The 22,037-nt window shown below is 34.2% G+C and overlaps 1 protein-coding gene across 1 annotated transcript; it reads left to right on the forward strand.

Moving 5' to 3' along the window:
- The first annotated feature begins 10,411 nt into the window (after positions 1–10,411).
- LOC133335658 (fas apoptotic inhibitory molecule 1) lies at positions 10,412–11,374 on the forward strand. Its single transcript, XM_061543966.1, has 3 exons — positions 10,412–10,615; positions 10,744–11,016; positions 11,182–11,374. Exons 1-3 carry the CDS (start codon positions 10,412–10,414, stop codon positions 11,368–11,370), a joined length of 666 nt encoding a protein of 221 aa, XP_061399950.1. The 3' UTR covers positions 11,371–11,374.
- The last annotated feature ends 10,663 nt before the right edge of the window (positions 11,375–22,037 follow it).

A 22,037-nucleotide genomic window follows, 5' to 3' on the forward strand; every position in this document is an offset into this window, starting at 1 on the left:
TTAAATGAAAATACACTCCTTTGAAATGTACGCACAGCAAGTGTTCAGTGGCAATAATTACTAAATGTTTAATATTTTGAAGTTCCGGTCTCTATAATGTATAAATATATGTTGTAGCATCTGTAGATATAGATATGCCGAAGTATCTATTATTTTCGATTTTGAGTTCCAATTGGGTAACAAATTTCCCTAAAAAGTTAATTAGAGTAAGTGATGGTAATGTGGTATATCCATTTGTTTTTAGATTGCCAAATTGTTATGTTTTACTCGAGTAAATTTAAATTTTACACCTAACATGCTATATGTGTTGTCTTTCCATATATTAATTTGAAAATAATGTTATACTAACAATTTATTTGAAGTTCCATAAAATTGGATGTAATTTAGTATTCCTTGTGGCCTGTGGTTGCAAATTATACTTAGAAAACATACTCGACTTAAAAAAGATTATTAACTTTGGACCAACAATTTGGCACGACTTTTTAACTCATTTTATATATTATAAGTAAATCAAAATGTACGTTTTAAACACTTACTATTATTTTTATTAAAAATATAGGTAACTTTTCTCTTTTTGTCATCTAGTTTCATTTTCAAAATCTGGTCGCCTTAACTTAAGGGACCCGCAACTTCGCATATCTGATATGAGTCCTAGCCAATTCGTCCGGTTCTTTGAAATTTGCAACACGTGCGTTTCTATTGTGTGCCGCAATTGCATATCTGGTCTACGAATTTGTTATGGTCTGTGATTAATCAGTCGTGTTGTTGCTACTCGTAATTGGCAGTAAATGTTTATATTCGTTGGTTCTTTTGTCCTGGTGTTTTATTGTTTCACTCTACACAGGCATTGTCTGGATTGGCCTGTGAATACCTCTAGGCTTCAGGAGCAGCTGCGACGGCTGCTGCAATACTGACTGCACACACGGCTTTCTTTTGTGTTTCGTCCAATCCTCTAAGGGGTGGTTTGGCAATGGTTCCGATTAATGCTGTGTTCTTGTCTTCCAAACACACTTCGTCCTTTCCTTGCTAAATAAGCAGCTTCCATAATCACGCTTGTGGCACGTTTAGCACAAACATCAAATAGGGGTGGCAGAGCACCATAAATAACATAGAATGTTGCATTTCTTCGTTGGCATTGATGTCCATAGATTTTTCTATTTCACAATACTGTCCGCAATTTGTATGTGGGTATCAGTGATTCATTACAGTTTGAATAATACTGCTCCCACATAACACATAACTGAAGTCTACATTCTCCTAGCATTTAACATGCCACAACGACATCGATGCCAACCTATATCTCCGTGAAAATACTGCACATTTTTTGTGGAGGAAGCTTGCCATTTAGAATAGCTTTGGGCAATGCTCTTATATATATGTGATTTATTTAAAAATATTGGTTGATTTTTTTTTTAATTCTAGCGTATATGGACATTTTAGTGGCAGCCGTTGTTCCTTCTTGCGAATTAAAAAAATACAAGTCGAACATATTTACCTCTTAATTACAACACACTCAGTCCGATAATGAATATTTGAATAGAATTCCAAAACAAAGTTAGGTCTGGGTAACAAAACACTCACTGCAGTAATATTATTGGTGTATATTACTGCAGTGAGTGTTTTGTAAAGAACACAAACACTGACACAAGCCGACGTTTCCTCTAATGCTGGTGTCTTAGTCCAATTCCAATGGGAATGGGAACCTTGTCATTATGAAAAGATCATGAAACACGTGTCACCCGAAATTGTAAATTGTTCCTTGTTTTTGTCGTTATTCGCTTATTGTGAGCTATAAAAAAGCTCATCGACAGACTGGAATTCTGAAATTTGATTCTCAACATTTCATACGCATGGAGCTTCGATATTGACAACTAATAATAGAGGTTAGCCGTTATTGTATGTGTGCTCGATGTTCACTTTTTGGGAGTGTAGGCGTCAGTGTGATTGAAAGGACACGACAGTGTCCTCTTTTCAATGAACCCTTATACATTGTTGTGAATGTCATTACAGAGGCGCCAATTGTTTGAGCCCCTATGTACATACATACATATGTATTTTATATAGCCAGTACGTTTATATATGTATGTGTGTACCATCCGAACACCAACATTTGTTTTCGCTGTCGCTTGCGTCCGATGACTCTGGTAGCAAATCGAGATTGTCATAAACATTTCACCACTAACGCCATAAACAATGCGAAGGTTAACTTATCCTGGCTGAAGCTTTTTCTTCTCTCATACTCGGACTATGGACTATGTGTAGTTGTTTGTATTTTATTTATTTTTGTTGGGCCGATACGCATGACAGTGGCGTCGTCAATGCCAGCTCATACCCCTAGACTTTTATTTGTCGGCTGTTTAATTGAATTTATTTTCTTCTGTGAGAAGAATCACAAACTCTAATAAACCCGCTCATGCGGCATCATTCCATCACCATTCGTCATTCGCTCAAGAAATGTCGTGTTCGGAATTCCTTAAAATGGGACGAATTCTCCACATTGGTAATTGAAATCCTGCGAAAACAAATCCACGTCTCTGCTGCGATGAGTCATGTCCAATGTAGACACCACCAGACGATTTCGCATTACCCGGTCCCCACACTATTGCAGGATTTTACAACAGTTTTGTATTTTTTATTGCCTTGTTATTGTTGTATTCTCCACGCAAGAACTTCTAGTCTCGTCATGAAGGAGACTCTATTGTCGTAAACACTACAACCGTTATAATGTCATCATCGATTTAATCGTAACACGCGTTGTTCATAGCTACATGTGTGTGTATATGTTAAAACGCAAGGCCAAATACAAATATCGACGTGAGGATTGGACCCTTGTCCTAGGTTTTCCACAAAAACACGACAATTCTGTTAAATTCCCATAGTTGTCATTATACAATAGTGTACAAGGGCTCGAGTGCAATCGTGTGCACGCATCCCCAATAGCAGAAATACCCACTCCCAAAGGCTGTCCATAGCAGCCCCTCTTATATCAATGGATACATATTTAAAGTACTTACTTTTATGTGCGAGTTCCTACTGAATTGTCCCAGCTGATTTGATTGTGACAATTTACATAAAGTGCCGAACAACTGCACGCTTGTGGTGGTTATGTTTCCTGAACTCCGGACTGCAACCAAAAATTCGCCAGTAAAAAAGTACGTGAGTCGACGACAACTGCTGCAATTTACGACTTCGCAAATGTTCACACAACTAAACACAAAAACACTACTGATGGATTGCTACGTTCGTATTTTCTTCAGTCGCTGATCCCTTTCCAACTTCCCGATAAGTGCCAAGGCAAATGTCAAATAACAGAGGACGTATAGGAGGCTAGTCTTTGACGTGAACCGTTCCAAGTGTCTATGTGCCTGAGGCACTTAAGGTATTTCGTAAGGGGTGCCCGTGAACAATAAGCACAAAACGAATCCTTCAATTCAATCTTAAAGCGCGCATACTGCCTGTCACAAGACACAACGAATGCCAACAATAAAAACAAGAAGCACAACACCGACAACCTCGCATTAGAATCCAATTGCGCTTTACCTCTTGATATTTTTCTAAATGGGTTATTTTGCCAAAACTAAACCTGGCTTTGAACTGAGGGTTTCCATTCAAATTATCTCACAAAAACAAAATAATTTTATTCACTGTTGTTTATTTTTCTTTAGATGGAGCCAACGCGAATTGCAAAACGTTCGTTCCCAGCGCGCGACGTGTCTATACCGTTCCGCGGTTGTTAGTACTCTGACTTGAATTGAAGAGTAGCATAGAGAGAATTAGAACAGTTTCAGCCAATAGCTGACTGAGGAAATGACAAATGCATGACAGAGATGGAATGTGGTATGGATGGTACGTTGTGTTCGCAACAGTGGAATGGAACAAAAACAACCACTTTCTGGGGTCTTTGTTGTTCCGTTCTGTCATCGCAACCACGCTCTTGCTCTCAACAACGTAGTTAGGGGACGCACATTTGTTATATGTGCACAGAATCTGGCAGCGCCATGGCAATCTGGGTACACAGTGGCAGGGCTCTGCCTAAAAAAATACGTTAAATTCAAAACAGATTCCCCACAGAAACAGTCAAACAACGAACAACTACAAATACACCATACTAATACAACCGAAATGCAATCAATTAGTTTTGGAAATTGTCGTGTTAAATATGACAGATTCAGACTCAAAACTGATTCCCCACAGAAACAGTCCAACAACAAACAACTACGAATACACCATACAAATACAACCAAAATACAATCAATAAGTTTTGGAAATTTTTGAGTTAAATATGACTCAGCTTACCAAAATGAGCACTAACTGAAGGATTTGTTTGCGTTCGTTTATTCTGAAATGGTTAAAATATTGTAAAAAAATGCACTCCCAAAAATAGCTGAAATTCGCAAATAAACCAAAACTGTCAATTTAAGGGAACAATTTTGTAGGGACATTCTTGAATTTGTGTAGATTCGAAATAAATTAAAAAAAATGTTTGACCCCCTTAAATTAGTTTAATCTTAAGGGAACCCCCCCCCCCCCATTCTCGATTTTTTATTTTTAAGATTTTAAATGGGCTGGTAAATGAATACCAATGCTTGTTAAGGTTTGTAACTTCGCACATATATATTTGAAGATTTAAAAAAGAAGAAAAATAATTTACAAAAAATTTTTGTTGTTGTTTTGTTGTTGTTTTTTGTGATCAAAGAAAAGTCCTTATTTTTGATGGCGGGCATGATAACTCCTCGCTGGAACATCGGAATCCGAAAATTCCAACGGTGTTAGAAAGAGTACATGTCTGGCTCTCGTATGAACTAGGATTATTGACTTCGCTCTAAAATTAACAAAATGGCGGAACTTTGAAAAAATATTTTTTGAAAATCGCCGATTTTTTACCAAAAACCAAGTTAAAAAATAAGGAAGATCTTCACCGATTGGCTTTATCCTAGTTCATACGATAGCTATACACTCACAGAGAAACGTGTAAAAATTTGAAATCGATTGGGTTATTAGTTTTTGAGTTATCGTGCCCGCCATTCGCAAAAAAATGTTTAGAGAAAAACGCGTTTAAAGTTTGAGAAGCCCTTCAGCCGTCACTTGATGCTGACACAATAAATCGGCTATATCTTCAAGAGTTCTTGAGATTTTTACTTGAAATTTTGCAGGGACATTCTTGAATTAGTGTAGATTGGAATTAAGTCAACAAAAATTTTGACCCCGAGAATGGGGGGGTCCCCTTAAACTAGTTCAAAATCGCACTCCTATACTAAATGCGATTTTGAACTAGCTTAAGAAATTAACTTTGCAGAAATTAACATTGTATAATAGCGAAACATCATAAAAACGGCTGAATGTCAATGAATGGAGATTTCTAGGTCAAACTTCAATATATATCCCAAACTAAATAATTCGATTTTAAGAAATCTATAAGATTTATCTCCGTAGATTGATCTGATTAAACTTTTGAGGAATCATTGACGTTTTCCCAAGTATAACATTACTGTCGTCTATCTAAAAGGAGGACGAGTTGACCGAACATCTACTTTGCAGTTGTCCCATGGCTCGCAGTCAGACTGTTCTCCAAAATAGATCTAATATATCCTGAGACGACTAATTATATTAAATCTTGAACATTTTGTATTTCCTCTTTCACAGTGTGTCAAATATTCTCGGCAATTTTGGAAAGAATAAAATATTTTTTGTCCTCATTGCCTGCGATTATTGATTGCCAAAATTTAAATTTTCAATTTCCCACTTAGTATTGTTTTGTAAACAACTTTGACCATGACAGCAACTATGCAATGGTTTTGTGAGGGAGTTTGGCATTAAGAAAAAGGCGCCTTGTGTCTATTATGTCACTACCATGCCGAGCGTTCTCTGCATAGCGAAAAGGTTGAAGGTAGCTGTAACCACAGTCAATGTCTTACATTCCTTGCACACAAATATAGATTTAGTCAGACACGTATTTGATTTGAATGTATGTTAGTTGCAATTTAAATGTAGGTCATACAACGACTTTATTAATTTCGATCGATATTTAACATGTTTATAGAGTAAGTGATGCAAATGCTGTATAGGCAGGTAATGTGGTACAGTCCCTTTTTTCATCTATCTATACTAATAAAAGACCAGACGAAACGCCTGGAGCTAGAATCTTGAAATTTAGGGCGAGGGTCACTCATGGTCCGAAGGTGTCAGATAAGGCTGAGTAGGTAGTTTTATGAATTCGTACTTGTGTGTAGTTAATGGTACTAAATTTGAGTTTAGACTCCTGAAATTTGGAGTTAGGATTCCTGTTGAGGTGTAGGATTGGTGTACGAAAAGTACAATGATACAATTTAGATTTAGGTGTACCGATAGAACTGGAATACTAAATATTTGGAATTAATATTACAGTTTGAGTGTAGAATTGAGGTAGGTCAACAGTTTTAGAAATGAGTACTAAATAGTACTAAATTTGTTACAATTTGGACTCAGGGTAAACCGATAGGTCTGGATTCTGAAATTGAGAAATAACGTTTCTATTGCAGCTGGGTAATAAAACTTCCATTGGATTGCATGATGTAGGTGGTAATGAAAATGGGTATTTATGTGTACTAAATTGTACTAAATGAATGAAGAAAGCAATGATAAATTTAATTTATGTAAGTCACGTTTAGAATCAGTAATAAATATTAAATTTTGAATGAAATCGACTTTTTTGGATGAAACTAAAAACTAATTTTTATACATACATGAGTAATACAAATCAGAAAATATGTGCAATAACAACAGATACTCATCAATTTAGGAATAATACACATTTCTACAGTAAACTCAAGTGCATGTAATGTCGTATACTTTGAGTGAATTTAAAAAAAGCGCACACAGGAGGAAATCTCATTACTCCTTTGTAGATTTGTCCGTACCAATTGCGAAAGCGAATCGCAAGGGATGAAAAACGAAGGCTACAAGTTCTAATAAAAAATTAAATATTGATATACATTGATGAGGTTATGCAATTTTAACCTGATTAATTCCTCATCATATTACCCAAAAGTACACAAAATTACTCCAAATAAAGCAAACGTAGCATCATTGGACAAGTATATGTCAGTCGGTGTTTATCCTCATTTGACATAGTCATTGAAAAAATTCTATTTGATAAGCCACAAACATATTTGTCCGTACTAATTGCGAAAGCGAATCGCAAGGGATGATAAACGAAGGCTACAAGTTCTAATAAAAAATTAAATATTGATATACATTGATGAGGTTATGTAATTTTGACCTGATTAATTCCTCATCATATTACCCAAAAGTACACAAAATTACTCCCAATAAAGCAAACGTAGCATCATTGGACAAGTATAGGTCAGTCGGTGTTTATCCTCATTTGACATAGTCATTGAAAAAATTCTATTTGATAAGCTACACACATATTTTGAGAATAATAATCTAATGTACAGTCTACAGTTTGGTTTTAGAAAGAGCTGCTGAACGGCAGATGCTATTTTTAACATAAAACACACAATTTGCAGCGGCTTGACAATGGTTTTAGTGGAGTTGCTGGTATATTCTTTGATCTCATAAAAGCTTTTGATCTTTTAGATCATGGCATTTTGATTGAGAAACGGGGTACTATGGAAATCAACTTAATGAATTATTGTTATTTAAAAGTTATTTATCAAATAGGATGCAATATGTGCATATTTGCGTCAACGACGCAAGAATCATTTGGGTTCAGTCAATCTTGTGGTACCACAGGGCAGTGGGTTAGGTCCATTATTGTTTTCAATCTTCTTAAATGATTTACACAACCTTTGCCTAGATGGTAAATTAATAATGTTTGCAGATGACATATGTTTACCGCATCCATATAAATTCGACACTGAATTGAGAACCTGAATGAAACGTGACGCAGCCTTAGTGATTGAATTTACAAGGCTAAACCGCCTACTGCTTAATCCCAGTAACACTGAGATAGTAAGATTTAGACCCCAAGCACCAGAAGGTACTTTCTATTATCTAGGTATTATCTAATATCGTAAAGGAGGTACGGAGCGTTAAATATTTAGGAGTACTACTTCAAAATGATCTTTCATGAGATATACATATCAATAGTCTAAAAACCAAAATAGCTCCTGCAATGGGATTTTTTTTTATAAAATGCAAAATAAACTAAATTTAAGAGCCAAACTAATGATTTTGAGTCACTAATTCAATTTCACTTGAATTATATAGCAGTAGCGTATGCCAATAATAAAAACAATGCACTCTTGAAGTCTTTACAACGTATGCAAAATAAAGCTTTTAAGACAATATATAAACTTCCATTGACATATTCCACAATTTCATTATACAACAACATAGCTCCAATAACATTACCGATAAATGTCGAACTAATTCAAATTCATTAAAACCAAAAAAAATAAATAATACATCAATTACAAGAGAAAATTATACTATACCACATTAACATCATAGGGTATACAACATTACCTGCACAATTTTCAAAATCACCTTTGATAGAATTTTAATTATTTTCTCAAATATCTTAAATTGTGGGTATAATATTATTTTCAAATTGATTCATGGTATTGTCTTTCCATGAAGCATGTTTATTGTAAAATTAGAACATAATCGAAAAAAAAACAGTTCACCCAAGTCACAATTTCTGACCGATTGAGAAAACATTTTGCACAACGCATTGAATTAAATACAAATTAACGTTTTCGATGTTTTGCTGAAATCGGTTTTGATTAAGTACTGATTGATCTTTGGTTGATATCGGTTCAGAGGTAGATATAGCTCTCATATAAAATGTTGCCCGGTTTTATGTAAATGGTGCTCCAAACTCTAAACACTCTTATCATATGAACAATCATATAAGATAGTATATAGCAAACCTGCTGTTGACTTGCAGCATATTTATCACCAACGCCAGAAGGAGTGGACCAAATCCGTTTCGGACAATTTGGAGTAGATTTACAAAGGTCCGTCCGTCTGGCCGGCTGGTGCGCATCGTAGTATTTTTACCAAACTTAGTTCAAGTTCGAAGATGGGGAATATCGGTCCACTCCTTCTGGAACCTCCCCCCAAAAAATGGACAAAATTGTGCTAGAAATAAATTTCAAAAGATTCAAAAATTCATTATTTATAAATCCAACATCAGGCGAAGGGACTATCCGATGTCAACCAAACTTTGCACAACCTATTATTCTTACCAAGCCTAGATCAAGTCCTAAGGTGGGACCCGCCTGCCCTCTCCTCTGGTACCTAGATTTGATCAACATTAAATCCGAAACCTCTTTGATAAAAACATACCGTACATATACATACCGTATATATCTGTTTTTTATGTTTGTACATAAACATACATTAATATAAACAAAATTAAGGTAGTCAGTTCAGGACAGTTCTTGAAATTTCGTTAACATTGCATTCCAATGTTTCCGCAATATTTTTGTATTCGAGACATGGACAGAAATACAAAACTGAAACGATTTGGCTCCTTTATTTCTACCGTATAACCTATTTGTGATTATTATGACCTGTCCGCCTCGTGACGCAGCATTTGTCATGTCTGTTGTTGCTGTTGTTTAATGTGTCTGCTTTGGGCAGATACAAGTGGCTATAGCTAATATTTGGCGCCTTGTAAGTTCGCTTCCTCGCCATTCTTCGACACTAGTACTATCTTATATTTTGCCCGGCTACATGCAAAATAAAAAGACAGACTAGGAGTTATACATCAACTTGCTCATCGTTTGTATACTCGTGTGCCCAATCCCCACACGATGACATTGAAATTTCACACATATACACATATGGCTGTACTAACACGTTGTTAAGATCCCCTTAACAACAGCAACACGAATTATGGAGGGTTGTCGAACGTCGCCATCCATACTGCCTTGGTATTTGGCGACTTGTCTCGGGGGATGGCTCTGTATTGTCTGTCGACATTTAGATGGCAGACTGGCTATCGTATATCCAGAGAATAGAAGCTCGCAAAGAGTTCCTACATGAGTTGAGTGTTGTCCTTAATTTTAGTAGTTTATTAGCGCTGTAGCGGCAAACACTCACTTTCGCTCCTTTCGGTGTCCTTTTACTAAACGAAACCTAATACGTGGTGAACTCTGGCTAGTGCTGTGTGAGTTAGTTGGGCGAATGGAAAATAGTTGACTCGTAACTCACAAATGGCTAAAAAGTGCACCGATGACAAAGCCAATAATTGTTAATTAAAGCCTTCAAATTTGTATGTACCACGCTGCGGTGCCACCCGCTTCTGTTGCACCTGCAGTCTAATATTGAGTTTATTGATTGGCGCATTCATTCTATATTTAGCACAATCTACTAATATTACAAAATATAAAGAACCATTCTCAAGCATAATAATAGTGGTCGTACTTCTGAAATTGTCATCACTCAGTAGCTTCTGGCTATGACATTTCTTTCTCCATCGCTGAAATTAGAAAATTTATCTTCAAAACCCATTATGAGTTTGGACCACTTGCCGGAAGAAAAGCGTTATAACAAAAACAACATTGCGGCGAAATGGTGTGCCCCCATTAATGGTAAAATGTATCGCATTGAACTGGAGCATGGCACTACTAGTGGTCGTCGCATGATTTGGGTTAATGGAAAGGTAATGGACGTTCTGGATGTATTTTAAAACATTGTTAAACCCAAAATTCATTGTATTGAAATTAATTCGAAATATTACTTTTTAATGAAAACCGTCAACAACTTCGACTGGCCGTATTTGCACCCTAGGAAGTTTTAAGACGCGACTGGATGTTTAAACTGGTCGGCGAGGACACATTTTACATTGAGCAGGCGCGATGTATTATACGTGTAGATCCGGCACCGGGATTCAAGTACGAATATTTGTTATTCATAGATGGAAAACCACTTGACCAATACACCGATGAGCAGACCAAACAATATCGGCTATGGGTGACAACAATTAATGGTATTCAGTATAGAATTATGCTGGAATTAGACACTTTAAATCTCTATATAAACGATGAGCTGTGCAAGGACACGGTAACTATGTGAATTCATACTCATTTTCCCAGAAAGCCTATCTAAGTTGTCACCAAGGAGCATTACCATTTTAGTGAATCCTTCGGTATCGATGACGATTAGGCATCTGCAATAATTTTTAAACACTCCAAGCCTTATTTAACCTTCTCCAAATATTGATTTTAGGCAGAATTCGTCGATGGTGGGACCGATACAACCGTTTACCACAATGACGTTGAATTCATCTTGCAAACCCGATCGAGTGGCAATAAACACAGCGGAATCCGCCACACCCTTCTGGCAAATCACGTCGAAATACCCGAAGCCAAAATCCAGGAAATCATCCAGGAACCTTGTTCCATACTCTCAACGTAATTACAGATATACGCACATTGTCTGTTGCGATCAACTACACCGATTTTCAATGGATCCTTCAACGACAAATGATTTAAGAATTTAGCAACTTATCGGCTAGTAGAATCTCTAAACACACACACACACATACTGATGTAAAATTATTATTTTTCAATTTTATCTATTCAAAGAGATTTAGCGAGCATAATCTTAAGAATTTGCGGGCGTCTAGCCAGAACTATAATATATTCCGTATAAAATAAAGTTACTGTATATTTGCAGTGTTTTTAAGGTATATCCAAAATGTCATCACCTCGCGTATACAAAAACTTGAACCGCTTTCGTTGTTTGCACACATCACAACCAATTAGTTTTATGTGTACCAACAAGGTATCCTCGCCATCACTCCAACGCCCATTGTACTCTGGTATTTTAAAAGATACGCTACCCTCCTCTTCAACACGTATATCTGTGGCAAAGGCTTTCCAGTTGCTATCATCATGGAACTCAATGCGAAATTGATGGGATTGAAGACATGATTTTTTGAGCACAAGCGTGTGTTCGGATCCGCCAATGGCATGTCCTATAAATGGCTTCAAAATCTGGCTATTATTGGAGTCATATATTGGACTGGAATACACGGTATCGGTATACTTTTCCATACGTTTACTGCTGCTGTTAAATGTAAAGGCGGTAAATCCAATGTGAACCTAAAGAAATAATACAAAATGTCATTGACACGTATAGCCCCTCTAATTATCTAAAATGGCCAAAGAACTACAGAACTTACCTTTTTTATTGATCGATTGGCGTCACAACAATAAGAATGGACTGCTCCAGCCAGTTGTCTTTCTTCGTCATCGGTTAATTGGGAACGGCCTGTTTCCCATAACTGTTTGTAACGTAGTTTCGTTAAAAAGCACATAGCAAACTTTTTCATCGGTCTGCTAAAAATATGTAAATTCTGTAAATCACAGCTAACGAAAAACTCGTCCTCATTATCACTCGAATGAAGAATTTGCAAAATTTGCATTGGCTTGAAATTAGTTGCATCAAAGCCATGCGCAACAAGAAAATGCGGCGACAATACCGGCTTTGGAAAAACTTCACTATACAAATCACACATTATATAAACATCTTGTGGTGGTTTAATATTTAGTACTACTCTGCTTTTCAACGAAGCCGAACATGCAGATTGACTTTGAAAAATGAATTTTTGAAATTTTGAAGGTTCAATCGCGACATATAAGAACGGCTTAAACGGGAGAGATAAGGATGAATTGATGTCCATTTTAATGTCCTGAAATTGTAAGAACCTAAATATTGTATGGTCGTTTATTAATATACATAAGAGCCTCTTAATACACACAACAAAAACACAATACTGGTTTAAGTCGTCATACAATGATGTATCATAGCATCCAAGGCATTTTACGCAACCGCACTGCAAGCTATGTCGTCGTTTTTCTTATAAAACTGTCTGGATACTCGATATATTAGGGTTGTAGGATAGATTTTCCAGTAAAAATTACTCAGTAACTTACGTTGAGTTTGCTCTCTCACGTTAAAATATTGAACAACGTTTTCGAACAACATCCTGTCAAATCCAGTATGTATGCGTCAAAATCAGGGTGCGGAGAATGATTAAAATACACTCTTTCTCACGAATGCTCACGGCGAGAATTCGAATGTTTTTCAATTTGTCGCGAATGATAAAGTTACAATGAATGAACAAGCATATGCAATCTCTAGCGAATGTTCGCATTGCACGAACAATTCGCGTGCATTCTTTGCTGAAGAACATTTTTTTGAAAAACACAAAAAACAAATGTTCGCGAATGCTCTCGAGCACTGTTAAAAACAACCACAAACAAACATATCATAAAAAAGTAAACACATACAACGAATGAATGTGTGTGTAGCAGAAAGTGTGTGTAATAACAAAACACATGTCCAACAATTATTGAGTTCACGAAAGATTGTTGTTATTGTTGTTGCTGTTTTGAGCATTCGAGAGAATTCGGGAATGTTTGTTTTCATTCGTGAGAGAATGTCAGAAAAAATTTCAACCAAACGAAACGAACGAACGTTCTTGTGTGCTCTCATTCGTTTGTTATGTGTGTGCGAACATTCTTCGGCGAATGCTCGTTTGGTAAAGAATTTATCGCCATAAATTCATTTGTAACATGACCACAAAACGAAAAGAATGTATTTTGAATCATTCGCGAGCAAATTTTTGCGCACCCTGCTCATTTTTTATGTATGTGTGAACATTCTCTTGGCGAATGCTCGTTTGGTAAAGAATTTATCGCCATAAATTCATTCGTAAAATGAGCACAAAACAAAAAGTTTTTTTTTATTCATTCGCGAGTGAATTTTTGCGAACGCTGCTCAAAATTGGAAGTTACTGAGCAACTCGATACAAAATAGCAATTGTCATTTATGAAATTAGTATATCCAAAATCATGGTATAACTATATAAGGTAACGACAAGTGGTTGTACAACAAACGATACAACAACCACATGGAAATTTGTTTTTTTTTTAAGTTCTAAAAAAATATTTGTTACAAAATATACATAAATATTTTGAAATCCTCAAAATAAAATTGAAAAACATGAATGAAAATCGATCAATTTTATATTTTTATCGCTTCCACATAATTCCTCTAATTGAGTCATTGCCACTAATATGTGTAGCACATACGAAAATGCTGAAAATGGTGAGTTATTTCGTGAAGAAAGATTTGCGTTCTTTAACCCTCCAGAAGGCATATTGAGTAAATTGAATTCGTGAGGACATTTAATAAAGAACAATTTATAATTGTGTGTGTACCCAATTTTCCTGTTGGGCCATTTTTAAAAACATAATTTGTCATATTCATATTGACTCCAGTATTACGTTGGAATCAAATCAGCTGGGTTTTGTCTGTTAACTTTTAAAACTGTACCATGATCCAAAATAATAAAAACATTCAGAAGAAGGTCTGTATAAGATCGGACAGTAAGGACAGCTGAGTAATAGGTTTGCTGTCAAATCATATTTTGACTTATGCATACATACAAAATTATGTTTGATTTTAAAACGACAATATTAATATTTTGTCAACATTCAATTCCATTTTAATTTATATCGTTCTTTTGAAGCACATTTAGACTATTTCAAGATATTAAAGAACAAATTTATAGTACGTTTACATTTAACCGGATTTCGTTAACCCAGTGGGTTTCAATTGTCAAATCTTCATAAAGTAGGTTAACCCGGCCAAGAGTTCTAATGTATATGCCGTTTTTTGAACTGTGTTGTGTTTTGTTTTTTAAAATATTAAAAGGCAGCAGTTTTCTCTATAAATTCGCTTATTGGCCGACCTTATATAGGCCTTGATTCAGATTATTGCTAGAAATCAAGGTCTATATATTAGGTCATCCAATAAGGCCAGCTAAAATCTATATATTTTTTTAATTCTACATTTTCGGTCAAAAGTTGTTGTGGAGAAAATATCATAAGAAAATTCGAAAAGTACAAAATAAATCAAAACTGTTTAAATATATTTTCGCCGCAACAACAACTTTTGACCGAAAATGTAGATACAGGGTTGTGTATTTGCTGGAATTCGGCTTCTGGATGACATGATATTTTGAAAAAAAAAAAATACATTTGGCATCAAAATAACAAAAATTGGTGAAAACATTTTTCAAACATTTTCATCTGTGCCAATTGAAAACGGCAAAAATGGATGACACAATTTTTTTAACTGATGATGAGCCGCTTAACCAACGGCGAAACGCGTCGCATAGGCGAAGATCATTCACATTTACATGAATGATCTTCGCCCTAAAAAGGCATAAAAAACAAAAACTCGAAAAATGTTTGCATTTATAGAAAAACAAATATTTTCAAAAAACAAAAATTCCAAAATACACATTGTCAATGTTGACATTTTTCAACTTAATATTTTTATACGCAATGCGTATTTGGGTAACTTTCTTTTAAATATATGTATTTAACTTTTGAGGTGAATAAAATCGTACGCATACGCACGAATTTAGGTACGACCCTTACTGAGTAAGAATTTTTTAATACTCAGTAAACAATTGCTAAAAAATGTTTTCTCAGCTTGCTCTCATTTCCTGAACTTTTAAGATCGGTGAAAATTCGTTAAAAATTATTGGGTTATCAAACATACCCATTGTAACAACTGTAAAAATATTACTAAATGTTGTATTTCAGGTTTTACAGCCTGTTTTTGTAAAATTCTAAACGAAAGAATTCGAGTGACGTATGACCAAACTCCTTGGTTTTGAAAAATATGTCATTTATTTTTGTTTTGAATCAAGAAACATTTTTTTACATAAATAAAGGTTTGGTAGTAAACAGGCTGTTACATTAAACAATTTTAATTGCCTCAATTCTGTAGTTTCCTGGTGAGAGAGTTGAGGGGAATGACAGTCCTTCACTTCCCGCCCACAAACAATTGCGCAAGTAAAATTGTCTAATGTAATTTTGGTATATTTTAAACTAAAGGTTCAGTGAAGGATAGTGAATAAAGAGACCTGATTTGACTATAGTACTTACTACTAAGCATTTTTCAAATGTTTTTGAAAATAAAATAAATTACTCAGTAAAATTTCCATAAGTGTTTTTTAAAAATTTAAAATGTGTTGAATTTTTAGACTTCTTTTGTCTGCACTGACAAATGTGAGTGATTAGTACATGCAAAGATTAGATATTAAATGCAAATATCTATCACATGAAATATCCCACCTATTCATCAAAAATGATATACCTCATTTTTCTCTCTTTTGCAGTGTATGATTGGGATTCTATTTTGCATATTTCAGGGGCGAAATGGCTTTTATGACTTTCTTTGCGTACAATGTAGCGTTAGGGTAGCGTTACGCAAAAATTTCAGCAATTTAGAACAAAATTATGGAACATACAATTATAGAAGTTGTTAACAAAACTCAGCTCGTGTCAATATGAAAATGACAAATTATGTTTTTAAAAATGATCCAACAGGAAAATGGGCTACGCCTACAATTCGAAATGTTTCTTTATATAATGTTATCCTGTATTCAAGTTACTCAATCTGCCCGCTGGGAATGTTTGAAGCAGTAAATCTTTCTTCAAAAAATAATTCGCAACTTCCAGCATAATACATTTTTAAAATAAATACAATTTGTTAATAATATCTATGTTTGTTTACGTCAAGGTATATTAAGAAGGTACCCTTATCAAGCCAGTTGATGGTACCATTATACATCATAGCAATTTGTTTGTGTTTTCTTTTTCCAACACCTTATCTAAATAAAAATATTAAATATATTTGGAAATAAAGAGCAAAAAGGCAAAAAATGAAAGGTATAGCGGTAGGCCATTGAGATGAGATTTTTATAAGAAGACTATGGAATCGACAACAAGACTTTAGAATCGAAAAGAAGATTTGGTTCGATAGCACCTTCTTCTTCTTTATATAATATTGCTTTTCAAATTTCATGTGAGGACATACAAACACTACGGAAAAAAATAGTCCAAATCTTGTTATATCTCCATACATCCGACGCCACCAACATTATTACATTTAAGGCGCACTTTTGATGTATCTTTCTATTCCAAAATCAGCTATTTACACAAACATTTGCAATTTTAAAAAATTTCAAAAAGTAAACAAATATTTTTCATTTATAAAAATACTTAATTCTGATTGGTTGCATTTAATTTTCTTCGAGTTTTGTATGTCAAGGCCAAGGTATATTTAATAAGGTAGCCGCATCGGCCCAGCTGTTGGACAAATAAATGTCAAAAATGTTGTTGTAATGTTGAACCAAAAAATTAAAAAACAAAATTATGAATGAAAATCTCCGAATTTCGAAGAGCTTTTTTGGCAATACTTTTATTAACAATTTCTACAAGAATTTGTGTAAAAAAATCTTGTCAATCTGTTTGTTTTGGCAAAATATTTTTGACATATCAAAATACAACAACCGATGTTTGTTGTAGAAATTCGCCGATGCGGCTACCTTGTATATCTACCTTGGTCAAGGCGAAATTATTATTATTCGCCTTGTTAACAATTTTGCCATATCATGTTCCCAATTCGCCGATGCGGCTAACTTATACATCTACCTTGGCAAGGTAGATATCAAGGTAGATATACAAGGTAGCCGCATCGGCGAATTTCTACAACAAACATCGGTTGTTGTATTTTGATATGTCAAAAATATTTTGCCAAAAAAAACAGATTGACAAGATTTTTTTACACAAATTCTTGTAGAAAATATTAATAAAAGTATTGCCAAAAAAGCTCTTCGAAATTCGGAGATTTTCATTCATAATTTTGTTTTTTAATTTTTTGGTTCAACATTACAACAACATTTTTGACATTTATTTGTCCAACAGCTGGGCCGATGCGGCTACCTTATTAAATATACCTTGGTAGATATACAATGTAGCCGCATCGGCGAATTTCTACAACAAACATCGGTTGTTGTATTTTGATATGTCAAAAATATTTTGCCAAAACAAACAGATTGACAAGATTTTTTTACACAAATTTTTGTAGAAAATGTTAATAAAAGTATTGCCAAAAAAGCTCTTCGAAATTCGGAGATTTTCATTCATAATTTTGTTTTTTTAATTTTTTGGTTCAACATTACAACAACATTTTTGACATTTATTTGTCCAACAGCTGGGCCGATGCGGCTACCTTATTAAATATACCTTGTACCTTGGGTTTACGTTTTTCAGTCAAATGATATTGACACTTGTATTACTCACAAAACAAATTTCTATGTGGTTGTTGTATCGTTTGTTGTACAATAACACTTGCTGTTACCCTACATTACTATATCATTAGAACATACTTAGTACTTGCAAACAAATAACACACCAGCCTGTGTCTACTAATAAACCAAAAAGTGTTTTTGTGTGTTTAGATGAGTGATAAACTTTTACTCACGTCAGTGGGCTTTACTGTAATTGTGTTCTCCTTGACTTGGGCTTATAACACTCCCCATATACAAGTTAGGGCAATACTTGAAACGAAAAACCGATAATCATTTCGAAAAACCGATAATCATTTGTTAAAAACAAAAAGGTTCAGCCCCGGGATATTCCCTAGGCTGTTTATCAATTTTTCAAATGTTTATTAATAAATCAACAGTCGACAGAATGGCGTCCATGGTATATTCAGTAAGGTAGTCGCATATGCGAATTTCTAAAATTGTTGTACATTAATATGTGAAAAATATTTTGGAAAAACAAACCGATAGGATTTGTTGCACAAATTCAATCAAATTTTGTAGATTTTTGGTTGAAAATTACAACCAGCCTTATTCTGGATGTCAATTCCATGTGAATTTACTCGCTCTTTCCCTTCGCCTTATTCTGAACAACATTTTCGCATTCTCGCTTTCGCCTTATTCTGAATGAAGTTCGAAAGCGAAAAAATCCGCTTTGGGGAAAAATTTTGTGATGAAATTTTGTTCGAAATTTTTCGCTAATAAATTTAAAGGGAGTTGACTACAAAAACATAAGTAATAACTATGTTTTGAAAAATATTCTCACAATACTTATTCTATGACGATTTAGAATATTATAAATGATAGTAAGCTAATTTTAAACTGGAAAAACTGCCATTGGAAATCCTATTGATAACGATGCATGCTGAACCAAGTATTGCCAAGGAATGTATGAAGGGTGAGGTTCTGTCTCTCAAGAAAAAAAATTTAAATTATGGAAAACCCAAATTTGCCTGATGAGCCGCTTAACAGTGGAAAACTTAAATAAAAATTATGAAAGAACTAATTTTTTAAGCAAATCATAACATAACAGTCCACTTTAAGAATTTGGGGAGATAAAATGTCGGAATTAAATAAAAAGGCACACAATTATGTAGTGAAATAATAGACTGTGAATTAATTAATTAAATCGCAGATTTCTTCTTATTATTCGTTGTGTTTTTGCCATCATAAAAAATGTTCTTTTATTTGTAATCTATTGTAGTTGTTGCAACAAATTGCATCAAAACAATGAACAGCTGTTTCACATGCCAAAGCATTTATACAGCGGATTCTTGATATTTCACATTTGTATTGCTATATAGTTTAAATAAAAATAGAAAGTAACAATTTTTAATAACAAAAATCAATAAAAAATATATTGAAAAATGTTACACAATTAAATTACAATGGGGCTACGCACATTGCAACCTAAATTACAATATGGCCACACACAGCGCAACTTAATTTACGATATGGCAACACGAATCTTTTTTTTAACCACCATTTTCGAAAACTCGAATCCGCATCTCGCATTTTTTGCATCTCCCTATTCATTCAGAATAAGGCGAGAATGTGAAAGCGAAAATTTTTTACATGCGAGATATCTCCCTAGCAAATATCCAGAATAAGCTGAACATTTTGATGTTTAACAACAACAGCTGGGCTGATGCGGCTACCTCATTAAATTCGCCTTGTACTCATAATCAGAAGTAAACAACCACCAATCAGTCAGTCGTGTCGTGCCTTGGTCCGAAATGTCCAAAATGGCAACACTGCTTAGCAATTTGTTATTGCAGACGAAGTTTCACGACAGAGCGAGTCTCACAACCTTCTTCTGTCTATGCGTCCAAACAAATGAAGGTTTTGGTTGTCCCGCCCTGTTTTTAATAGATTTAAATATATAGGCTTGGACCGTGGCCCAATAATATATATATATACAGTACCGGTCACGTAATTAGCACACATCTGAAGGGAAAAGTGTTTTGATTAACCCTCGTTTGGAATCGTTTGGAATAATTTCAAATAGTTTTCTTTTTATTAAAAACGCTTATGTGTACTGTACTTGATCGATTGGGTGTGATACCAGAAAATTATTACTGGAAATTTGTGATATATAATCCGTAATATTCGTTTCTTACATGACCCGTTTAATGGACCGTGGTTTAGGCCTAGTAGCTACATTACCGACACACATGTAAATCAAGAAATAAAACAAAATCCAAAATAGTTTTATGTAATTGTTACTTGTTTACCTTTTTTTATTTTTAAAAATAAAAATTTGATTTTTATATTAAACAATTGTTATTAAAATCTGTTCTTCCGTGGTTCCAGAAAGTTTCTTCTATTCTCTTCTCCGACGAGACATTTGCAACGACATAAAACTGATTGAGGGATCTGCCGTTTTACTCTTCTAACGACTTATACTTAAACATAAGTTGTATTGGAAAGGAAGCAACATTATTTCTTTTATTCGATTGGGGGAACAGATCAACTTATTTATGGTTTCATAATCTTGTCTAATTTAACCATACTAAATAATTTAGAAAGGGCTTTAATCGTCATACAATTGTCACGTTTTTCTATTTAACTATAATAAGTAGTACTTTTTTAATTTATTTTCCATTATAATGTAGTAACAAACAACACATTTTTAGAATTTGTTAATATGTGTATTTAAAAAAGGTTGACTGATATAAACTAATACTCAACATATATTTTTCGTTACGGGTGTGGCGTCCCTCCATAAAATAAGAATAATACAATAATAATGTAGTAACAAACAACACATTTTTAGAATTTGTTAATATGTGTATTTAAAAAAGGTTGACTGATATAAACTAATACTCAACATATACTTTTCGTTACGGGTGTGGCGTCCCTCCATAAAATAAGAATAATACAAAGGACGTAAAATGATAAATTAGATAAGTACATACAATTTTATGGGTCAGGTTTTACATTCAGACACACACACTCGCCTGTACCTGGGAAAATGAAACGTTTAATGTCAATGCATAAGAGGATACTTAGTTATTCAACTATTCAATATATGTGCAAACAAACTTACATACGTTATTTCTCGGTTGTCTTATAAAAGATAATCCTCACAAGTAATACAGACTCAAAATACAAATACATTTGATGACCACAGTAATGACTATTAATTGTAATCTTAAAATTGTATATATACTTTTTAATAATTTTCTGTTTTTCAATAAGCTTTGCGTTAGTAAATTTATATTCGTTTTCATGAAAGGGAGAGGAATTTAAAAATTGAAGAGTTTGTGTCGTTATTATATTACTACTATGAAAACAGTAACTCTTTACTGGAAAATATTTTCGTACTAAGTACGCTTCAGATCAGAACACTCTTATCTAGATTTACTCATACAGATTCATGTTTTGTGAAACCTTTCGAATGCATAAACAAGAAGGGGTGTCGAATGTTTTCAAAGAATAAGCGCGAAAGAAAGTGATCAAACGAAATTTAATGTGATTGGGCTTATACGCCGAGTAAGGGAATCCATAGGAATACATAGGTGTGAAACACAATTATGAACAAATATACAAATAATATTTCAGCGTCATAAAAAGATCGCATTGAAAAGTATAACTATAATGAGAGCTTTGCAAGTTGGTTCGATTTGATATTTCAATTCGCCGTTTTATTCCCGTTATTCATGTAAAGAGTCACATTTTGAATGTTATGTACTTTTCAAATTAGTTTTCATTGACATGGGATTTCGCGCTAAATGTCTCCCTCTTTAAATCGTTATATATTTGTATGTATATGCGTCGTATTTCATAGTATGGTGTGATTGTGGTTTCGAATAGAAAAATCTGTGTGTTTTCTTATACATTTTAATGTCGTTCATAGACTCTGAGCGGTTAAAGTGTTTACGGATCT

This window comes from Musca vetustissima, unplaced genomic scaffold, assembly GCF_032173495.1.
Source record: "Musca vetustissima isolate MV318-11 ecotype Yass unplaced genomic scaffold, APGP_CSIRO_Mvet_v1 utg8222, whole genome shotgun sequence".
NCBI lineage: Eukaryota > Metazoa > Arthropoda > Insecta > Diptera > Muscidae > Musca > Musca vetustissima.